At 35.8% G+C, this 10,005-nt stretch overlaps 1 protein-coding gene across 3 annotated transcripts; it reads left to right on the forward strand.

Moving 5' to 3' along the window:
• The first annotated feature begins 6,491 nt into the window (after positions 1 to 6,491).
• LOC106322606 (myosin heavy chain, non-muscle-like) lies at positions 6,492 to 9,368 on the forward strand. 3 transcript variants are annotated; one of them, XM_013760678.1, is made up of 9 exons: positions 6,492 to 6,622; positions 6,884 to 6,944; positions 7,200 to 7,341; positions 7,407 to 7,822; positions 7,926 to 8,099; positions 8,178 to 8,294; positions 8,413 to 8,592; positions 8,666 to 8,712; positions 8,844 to 9,368. In XM_013760678.1, the coding sequence occupies exons 2-9, from the start codon at positions 6,897 to 6,899 to the stop codon at positions 9,133 to 9,135; spliced, it is 1,416 nt and encodes a 471-aa protein (XP_013616132.1). In that variant the 5' UTR covers positions 6,492 to 6,622; positions 6,884 to 6,896; the 3' UTR covers positions 9,136 to 9,368. The 3 variants fall into 3 exon arrangements, with proteins under 3 accessions (XP_013616132.1, XP_013616133.1, XP_013616134.1); XM_013760679.1 differs by having other exon boundaries at positions 6,496 to 6,622; positions 7,410 to 7,822; XM_013760680.1 differs by lacking the exons at positions 6,492 to 6,622; positions 6,884 to 6,944 and having other exon boundaries at positions 7,250 to 7,341; positions 7,414 to 7,822.
• Positions 9,369 to 10,005: the final 637 nt, after the last annotated feature.

Genomic DNA, 10,005 nt, shown 5'->3' on the forward strand with positions numbered 1-10,005 from the left:
TCTTAAACCCATATTGGATTTCAGATTCATCATGTAGAGAAATATAGATAATAGATTAGAAATCAACAGGATAACATATGATCAAATGAATCAAAGAGATGAATTTTTTTCAAGAGGTTTTTGGTTGTTTTCTCCAAGATAAAAGATAATCTGCCTCCTTCGCTTACAAAAAGTACTTAAACTTAGGTTTAGAAAGTAAAAACGTGCATAATGAAATGACCAAAAGGCCCTTGAGTAAACATGAAGTCGAGCAAACAAAAGGCGCGCAGCGACCTCCAGTAGTCACTCCGAGAGGTCGCTCCAGGCTTCGGGAAAGACCTGGAGGGGTCGCTGCGAGACGTCGCTCTCGTGTCTCCGAGCGATAAAAACGCGAGCGACTTCTCCGCGTCGCTCTCGTGCCTCCGAGCGACGAAAACGCGAGCGACATCGGGGTGTCGCTCTGGCCAAGTCGCTCTGAAGGGGTGTCATAGGGACTTCACGGTGTTGCTCCGGTGAGGTCGCTCCCATGCACTGCTCGTCCAATGATCACCTTTATCACTTCTTTTGAGCTCCAAATGCACCCAAATGTCTCCAAGAACTCCATGTGGTACTCTAATACCTGATAAAGACTCATGTATGCAAAATGTAACCTAAACATAGCTAAATCCTAGTCTATGTGATCAAAATGCACATGGGTGAATGAATAAAACAATGGAAATATGCAAGATATCAACTACTCCTTAAATAATATCCAATAAACCCTAAACCGTAAACTTCAAACCTAAACCCTAATATTATTAGTTTTTATATTTTCAATAAATGTCATTTTGTACAACTTTTTCACTGGATCCTACATCTAAAATATAAAACCAAAGAACATTAGAAAATCATATACAAAACCCATCAAACCGTGTCTTATCTCTTTTAGATATATATTTCAAACGCTTATTCAAGACTCTTAACCTTTTCTTTTTGAAAATTTTTCCACAACCACACGTATACATAATTAAACAAAAAAAGATATGAAGTATGAATATGCATAAGAAATTTTGCTGAATATACATAAACACATAGGTAACTATGTATCCATGCAAGATTCAATAATCTTTGCGAAATTGATAAATTTATGTAAGTGAATTTACTCTATTTGTCAAACCCGTAGGAAAATAGTGTTTGTCAGTCCCGTGTTAGAAAAATTACAGTTAAAGATATTGTAGAAAGTAGAAAATATTTTGTAGAGTAGTAGTTCATGTTGTTTACAATGGTTAAATATAAAGGCTAACTTAGATAATATCCAGAAATGATCATGTTAACAAAATTGTTTGCAAATTAAATAGATTGTATGAAGTTCAATAATCCAAGTTCGGTGTGATCTATATAGTTTTAATACTCATCCTTTTAACATTGTGTAAAGTTAAATAATAGTGTGATACACGGCTAAGATAAATTGACTCTACATATATAACAGTCAACTGTCTCCTGAAAGCTCCACGTCAGCAAATGAAAAAAAATCGGAGATGGCTTGTGACATCACCAAATTGTTATACGAATTAAGTTTTAGTTTGTTTTTAATGGGTTTCGTATTAAGATGTCGGAATAGGAATCACATATACGATAGCTCATTCGCTACAGTCCGTCCACGACACCTCGTATATGGCAGTCTAACCATGACAACCCGATCATAACGCTTGTATATGACATAAGTACGATAGAGCACCTCGGAATGAAATCTTATCTACTCTAAGCATCATGGCAGGTTGGACATAAAATTGACCGAACACAATTAATCCCGAACTAGTCTCTTGCAAATTCATCGATATCGGAAAACGCTCGATCAACAAATTTATTGTTGGAGACGGGTGTAACACCTTTGTCAAAGCCCTTCCTAAATTATAAGCGGCCCAAAAGGTATGTATGTAACCTTTAATCGAGTTTAACTATAAAATACAAGAGCTCTTCTATGTTCATTCGCCAAGTTCCAATCTCATTACGGAGACTCCTTCTGAACCTTAAATCGAAATCGTGTTCTTATCAAGTATGTTGATTTCAGATTCAACAATTGTCCCTCCCACTTTGGCGTATTAAGCATTGTTGTAGAACCTGCTTTAGGTACCAATGTTACAATTTAGTGAATAATAAACCTTATCAGTTTAAAAATTAAGTTTTATATTTCATAGGAATATATAGAGAGAAATAAAGCAGACAATAACAAAGTGAAACAGTCAAGATAAATGTAAGCGGAGAAGAAGCATAAAGGACTACAATTAGCGTAATTGAAAATCCTCTCGAGAGAGCTCTGAATCTTTATGGTTAGCCGGCTCAGACGCTCAGTCTGTGGAACACGTAGCCCCATGTGACTGAGTCATAGCTCACCAAGTCAGATCGTTAGACTCGACAATTTGTTAAGAAAGCTAATAGCTTCGATATTAATCCTAGATTCTTAAGCTTAACTAATTTTTTTTGTGTTTAAAAGAAATGAAAGGAGAAAGTTACTTTTTTTCTCTCTTCAGTATGGTCTTTGCTCTGATTTGTTGTTAATGGCGTATGTTCGGATTTCTGAGAAGGAAACATTGTCTTTATCATTTGCCTAAATAAAATTCTTAGAGAGTGCAAATTCCAATCTAATAATTCAAAAACAACAAAATAAATTAAATTGGAAGTTCAATGCTATGAAAAGTTTATTATTTTAGGTGATTGAACACTTTCGATGAACCAAAACCCATATCAAGCAGGGCCTCCGCCAATAATAATCCACGTCGGTCTAATATATAATTGGAAAAAAAAAATTAGGCCAAAAAAATGATAATTATGTCCCATTAGGCTAGTTTCTATTTTGTACTATTTTTGCCTCTAATGTTTTTTAATATTTTCAAAAATAAATCAAATAAATAGTTTTACATAACAAAAAAAATTGGAAAAATATTAACTATTGATGAAATACTTATATTAACTTAGTGGTATTTTTTACCAGTTCTAAAAATATTTAAATCATAATTTCAGATTTTGTTCTACAGAAAGTAGAATTCGCGTTCTACAAAGTGAAAAATGAAATCCACTTTTTTCATTAAATCTACTATGTTTAGAATAAGTGATCTACGTAAATAATAGTAATATAAAAATATTTGGAATACACATTTCGCGCTTAACCTATCACTCTAATCGGTAGAAATAAGAATCTACATATTACTATAAATCTAAAATCTGTAGAAAGCGGAATCTACGCATTACTATAAATCTAAAACCTGTAGAAATCGAGTTTAAACATGATTACTGTATTCTACATTTAGTAGAATATACATTTAGTAGAATATACATTTTACTTTCGAAAATATGGAAAAAAATATTTAAAAATATTCGGTTTCTATATATGAAAAAAATGATTTTTCACAAAGCAAAATTAAAAAAAAAAATTGTGCTAAGCTTTCTTGTCTTGTCATCTATTGATTGTTCGCAAAAGTTTCGCATTATTTCTACCATGAATTCAAGTGTTGAAAACTTAAACTATCTATCCCGTGGAGGTTTGTAGATTCTCATGAGTTTCAATTATAACTGTTTGTGTCGGGATCTGGCTGATTTGGTTGTGTTTACAATTTGTTCGTGTTAGAGAATGGTTGAACAAGGAATGGAAGGGAGTCAACCAGTTGACTTTATGAAGCATCCTGGGATAAAGGACAACAACAGTCCCTTTGTATTTGGTGATATATGGAAATACTGTATCATTCTAACCCTGTGTAATAAGACACCATGTGTAACAGCCCGATCCCCCGGCGTCCGACCGGGGTTATCGAATGGGCGTTATGGACACGTGTCTACTCATTTAGCCAACCCTACGTGTCCCGTTACTGGTCCCGAGAGACGAGCGCATAACCTTCTTTGAAATACCGTCACACCCGCATCTATATACTTCTACTTACAGTCCTGCGCACAGGGAAAATGGAAATGGAGGGGGTGAGTAACAAGTTACTCAGTGAAGTGGTTCTAGCCCAGCCTGCCCGCATGACACTCTATACTACTCTATGCGGGAACTAGGACTGACTAGCCACTACAATCAGTTAATGCATTTCATCATTTCCTAACGTCATCTATTGATTTTCCACATTCACTTCCATTCATTTCTAACAACCTAGTGATCAATCAATACAATGATCTCACTCATTGCCACACACGTCAAACCCTAGGCTTAACCAACTCATCAAACCAGTCCGACTCGATCCTATGACACCTTTAACTCCCTGTTACCCGACCATGAGCTAAAAACCCTACAATGCACATCCTTTTCATCTTTTCGTCCTTTTCAACAGTGGGTAGCCCCAACTAGGCTTCTACCCCACATTCTTGTAGATTGGCCACATCTCCTATGGGTGCTTCCATATTCTTGTGGATTGGCCACATCTCCTATGGATACCTAGCGTGGACTACTACCCAACATACTTTCCTTAGACCCTCTATATGCTTTCCCACCCATGCTTAACCTTAACATCATTCTCTCATACTTTTACTTATCCTTTCACTTCCTTATCATTTTCACTTATCCCTTCCCATTCTCATTTACCTTCCTTTTTCATTCATACTTGTACTTGGGACTCAATTCACTAGACGCCACCCGCTATCGGTGTCACACACAATACACATCGCATTCAAGTTCTACTTCAATAACTTTTATAATCATTACTCGTCTATCGTCCTAGCATTTATTTCTCTCTAGCATCCTAACTTCAATCACAACAACACATGAGACAACACATCCAAACATACTAGAATCAACTACCAATCAATCATCACCACAACAATTCAATTCAGTTCATCGAGTCCCATTTATCAGTATGAGGGTTCTTATGCATCATGATCCATTCATCTATCATCCTAGCAATACCATGTCCTATCAACCTAACTCCCAATCAGGGTCTAATCAAACCTAACTCCAACATATAGGAGTATACAGAATCATGAAAGAAGGTTGGGTCACCACTACTTGGACGACGACCACCACCGGCAGCTCGGCTTGATCTCGGGGGACTCGCGGCGAGGAGAGAGGAAGAGATCCAACGGAAAGAGAAAGGAGAGGGGGAGAGAGAGAGAGGCGTGAGAGAAGAAGAGAGAAAAGGAAAAGAGAAGCTTGACGGCTAGGGTTTCCTAGTCTCTCTAAATCTCTGCAGAGCTTCCCTCCAGTTTCAGAATGAGAGAAAAATGAGAGGAGGCAGCTTCATTTATAGAAAAAGGAGGGAACCCTAGGTCATTTACCCTAATGGGCTGCAGTCTTAACGGGTTCTCCTTAAGAAATTTTTGGGCTAGGAACCGGGCCGTTACACCGTGATTCTGTAATAAACTCCTTTAATCAGATTTGCAGCTTTAGTTTCTGAAATGTTTAAACTATTTTGGGCGAAGAGACAACGATATATGGGGGACTAGCTAGGTTTAGATTGAGAATTTTTTTTATGTTATTGATTATTTTAATTACAATAATATATTTTATTATAGTATGAAATATATTATAAATATTTATTAATTGTAATTATGAATTTAAAATTTAAATTTTAAATTTTAAAAGCATTATTGTCATTTTGAAAATAATTAATCTAATGAAACATAAAATATATGAGATTAGTCTATTGGAATAAAGTTATTATTTTTTGGACCTAAAAAATAATTTTCCCAACATAATTTAGTTAACGAAAATATCTTAGTGTTTGGGTGAAAATAACAAAATTAGCCCCCTTTTTTTTAGTTTTCTTAGCTTACACCTAAGAGCATCAGCATTAAGGGATCATGTATAAAGTTCACACAATTCCCAAAAAAAACTATTATAATAATCCACAAATTGTGAACCCAGCTCGTGTGAGCTCTCTCCACTGATACGAGTTCACCCCTGTAACGCGGACCCCACGCCACATGGCGGTCCGTGATTGGTCCGCTTATTTTTTATTTTTTAAAAAAAAAAAAAAATCAAACGAAAAAAATTAAAAAAAATAATAAAAAATTAAATTTATGACCCCCCTTCAAATTCATTGATGCAGATGCTTTTTTTTTTTTTGTACACCAAATTATCATTAACTTAAAAAAGATAGACTCAAGCCCCCGAAGGAGAAATATATGAAATAGCATTACATAGTGCGAACTTAGCAAGCTGATCAGCTGCTGAATTTGAAAGTCTAGCAATGAAATTAAAAGAAACAGAGGTAAAACAGAACGATAGTTGGTCGATGTCCTGGATAATCCAGTAGAGATCAGCCGGAGGAGTCTTCGACGACTTCGACGAAATTGCTGCTAAGAGCGATTGACAATCTGTGTTGAAACAGATTCTAGAGTAGCCCCGTGCTTGGGCTGTAAGTAATGCCCATCGAAGGGCTAAAGCTTCTGCAGTGAGTGATGAAAAAACGTGGCGTTCCACCCGGCTTGTCTGGTAGTCAATAACTCCTGATCTTGATTTAAAAACACAACCAAAACCTGCCAGGTTAACATCAGATGCTCTAAGTTTCCTCCTTTTCCTTTTGGGCTTTTCCTATGCTTTGATTAGGTCTTCTTCTCAGAGAAACAATTTATATACTCTTTTCACAATTCCTAAAAAAAAAAGAGTAAAACTAAATTACAGCTTTTACGAGTCCCTTTGCTCTGTCAAAATCTCCTCAACGGACTATTAGAGAAGGTCCGTCGTGTGATCTTCTGTTTCCTTTCCGAATAAATTAATATTGCGTAATTGTTTCAATTCCTCCCAGGAACGTGATTGTCGCTATCTGGTATTTAGTAGGTTGCTTGCTTTTGATTGCACTCGCATCTCTTTCTCTCTCTCTTTCTCTCTCTTTCTCTCCCCTGTTTTGATTGAAATTAGGGTTTTGCAGAAAGTTTACTCCTTTTTAGTATTTGTTGAACCAATTATGTAGCTTTTATTTTTTATTTTATTTTGCAGATTGATTTTGATAATGGGTTACCAAATGGTTTATCGATCTCTCAAGGAGTTGTTTCCACAGGTAAAAAGCTCTTTTATTTTTTTCAATCTCCTTTCTCACCTTTTTGACGTTTCGTGATCGCGATTATGTTATATATTATATTCCTAAAACAGAGTGTTTGTTGCCTGTCTTGATGTTATGGTAACAAAGATGTGTATATAATTCCTTATACGCCAAGCGATGATTGATCATCGTTCCATATTATTTAGATCATCGTTCGTTCGGTGTGTGTTTTCTGAAACCAACTTAGGCCTCTCTTTTTCTAAATCTGATTAGATTGATTCAAGGATCTTAAAAGCTGTTGCTATTGAGCACCCTAAAGATGCTGATGAGGCTGCAGCTGTGGTTATTTCAGATATTACTCCCAAGTTTGACCCTTATTTGCCTGATATTTCTCTACACCCACCAGGAAACAAAGGTGGTACTTCTACTTGTTCTCTCTCTCTTTTGTACATTTGTAACATGCTGATGGAATGGTTGTAGTAGATAGTGCTATGCCCAATGGTGCGTTGACTGATTCGCAGACGAGTGCTTCTTCTTCTTCTTCTTCTTCTTCTTCTTCACGTACTACCCCTCTGGCTCTTGATACTGACCATCAAACGGAGTTGACAAATGGTGATCTTCATATTCAGAGTAAAGCAATTATCAGCCCATCGGATGAGTCTAGAGTGGTTTCCTCAGACCCCCTTTGTGAAGGTAGTGATCAAGCAGAGCTAAGCACAAGCGCTGATTCAAGTCAAGTCACACAGAAACCATCTCGTTCAGATGATGTAAGAGAGGCTTCCCTGACTGCTGAAAACAGTGATGCAGAGCTGGATGGTGCTTTTAGCTCTATTGTTACCCAGGGATGCAAGATTGATCACCTTCAACAGATCATTGAAGATGCCAAAAGTAACAAGGTGTGCTAACTAGTTTGTTTTTGGAGTTAATATGTATTAGTGTTTCCTTCAAGACATTCTCTCTAATGTATCTTCTTTTTTTTTTTTTTTTGTAATGTTGCAGAGAACCTTGTTCACTGTGATGGAATCTATTATGAATCTGATGAGAGAAGTTGAAATTCAAGAGAAGGATGCAGAGAAGGTGAAGGAAGATGCTGCTAGAGGAGGCTTTGATACCCTTCAAAAGGTCGAGGATCTTAAGAAGATTCTGGCACATGCCAAGGAGGGAAATGACATGGTGACTTCCTTTTACTGATTATTTGCTAATACGTGTTAGAATTTTAATGGGGGAACTAAACATTTTCTCTGTCAACAGGATGCTGGAGAAGTTTATGGGGAGAAGTCAATTTTGACCAGTGAAGTAAACGAGCTTGAAAACCGCTTGCTCAATTTATCAGAAGAACGAGACAAGTCATTGTCTGTTCTTGATGAGGTCTGAGCATGCAACATGCTTTAGATGATTTGCTCAACATCATAATGTTATACACTATTGATTTATACTGTTTTCACACTGTATGACTTAGTTGGTTGTGTTTCTTTCCGACTTCTAGATGCGTGGAGTCCTCGAAATGAGACTAGCGGCAGCTCTGGAGATTAAAAATGCAGCTGAGCAAGAAAAGCAAGAAAAAGAAGGTTATGCACAGAAGGCACTTGCTGAACAAGAAGCGATCATGGAGAAAGTTGTCCAAGAATCTAAGCTTCTACAAAAGGAGGCAGAGGAAAACTCCAAGGTAACATCACTCACTTCCAACGCATGATTTTGAAGTCATAGTTTCTTAACATTTTTTGTCAACATGTCTGCAGTTGCGAGAGTTCCTTATGGATCGTGGTCGGATTGTTGACTCCTTACAGTAAGTCCTACTCGAGACTTTTAACTGCCTTGTATAAATTAATATTCATACCCATAGATCTCTGTTGATATATTTTTTGTCTGCTAATTTATTTAGAGTTGTCTTTGTTAATTTGGTTCTTCCTTGAACAGAGGAGAAATCTTTGTGATCTGTCAGGACATCCGAATCTTGAAAGAGAAATTCGACAACAGAGTGCCGTTGAGCCAATCAGTCACCTCAAGCCAGACGAGTTGTAAACTGGCTTCTTCTGGATCATCCATGAAGAGCTTATTGCTTGAGAAGCCTCTTGAGCTATCTTATGAAACACCTGAAGCCTCAAGCAGCAACAAGAGCCCAAAAGCTTTGGTTGAGGAGCGAAAAGACGAACGTAAGGAGCTCCTGGAAGATGGCTGGGACATTTTTGACAAAGAGACAAAACTCTAAATGTCTTCTATATAGAAGATTCCATCTCTTCCTTATAAATAAAATCTGGTTTTACGAAAAAAGAGGGGATTTTTGGTTCAAGGTTTATTCTCCACTTTGCAAAACTTACATCGTCCATTCATCTACTGAGTTTGTGTTTCTTCTTTCCCTCGTTGTACAGTTTACTCAATAGTTTTCTGGAAAACGGTTGGAGAATTTACTTACTTCAATATATAAGGGATAATTTTCCTAAATAGGTAATTTTCAAGTTTTGGTCACAAAAATAGACAACAAGGAAGAAAATGACTAAAATGTTTCATTTAATAGATAAAGGACACTAATACTCTTGATTTTTTTTTTATATAGTTTTAGATTATATGTTTTCAAATTCGAATTTTTTTGTAAATTTTTTATTTTTTTGAATTTTTTTTTTTCAAATTTTTTTTTTGTAATTCGAAAATACTTTTTGAAACTACTTTTAAAATTGTTATTTTCAAATTTTTAATATTCATTTTTTATTTTATAAAATTTCAAAGCTCAATCCCAAAATTCCACCACTTAATTCTAAACTTTAAAGTTTGAATTAGTTAACCCTAAGGGTATAAATGTATATTTACTTCTTTAATAAAACATTTTGGTCATTTTTCTTATTAATGTCTATTTTTGTGACTATCCTATGATATTTCTAATATAATTAGTGTTTAGCTTAACAGTATTCGGATACGCATACTGGTTTTATATGGATTCAAAATATCTGAAACTTTTGAGTGGATATGACTATTTTCATGTGTTTTTTTTCTATATCTAATCTATTAGTTTAGGGTCCTACTTTTATCAACTATTTGAAGTTATTAAATTTTGGACCCTTTCATAAATATTACTACAATATAT

Source organism: Brassica oleracea, chromosome C2, assembly GCF_000695525.1.
Source record: "Brassica oleracea var. oleracea cultivar TO1000 chromosome C2, BOL, whole genome shotgun sequence".
NCBI classification, from domain to species: Eukaryota; Viridiplantae; Streptophyta; class Magnoliopsida; order Brassicales; family Brassicaceae; genus Brassica; species Brassica oleracea.

Excerpts from the sequence above, each read along its gene's own strand:
- LOC106322606 (XM_013760678.1), top strand. The coding sequence starts at position 6,897 with ATGGGTTACCAAATGGTTTATCGATCTCTCAAGGAGTTGTTTCCACAG. Across the intron at positions 7,342-7,406 it reads ACACCCACCAGGAAACAAAG|TAGATAGTGCTATGCCCAAT; the intron begins GTGGTACTTCTA and ends GAATGGTTGTAG. Across the intron at positions 8,295-8,412 it reads CATTGTCTGTTCTTGATGAG|ATGCGTGGAGTCCTCGAAAT; the intron begins GTCTGAGCATGC and ends TCCGACTTCTAG.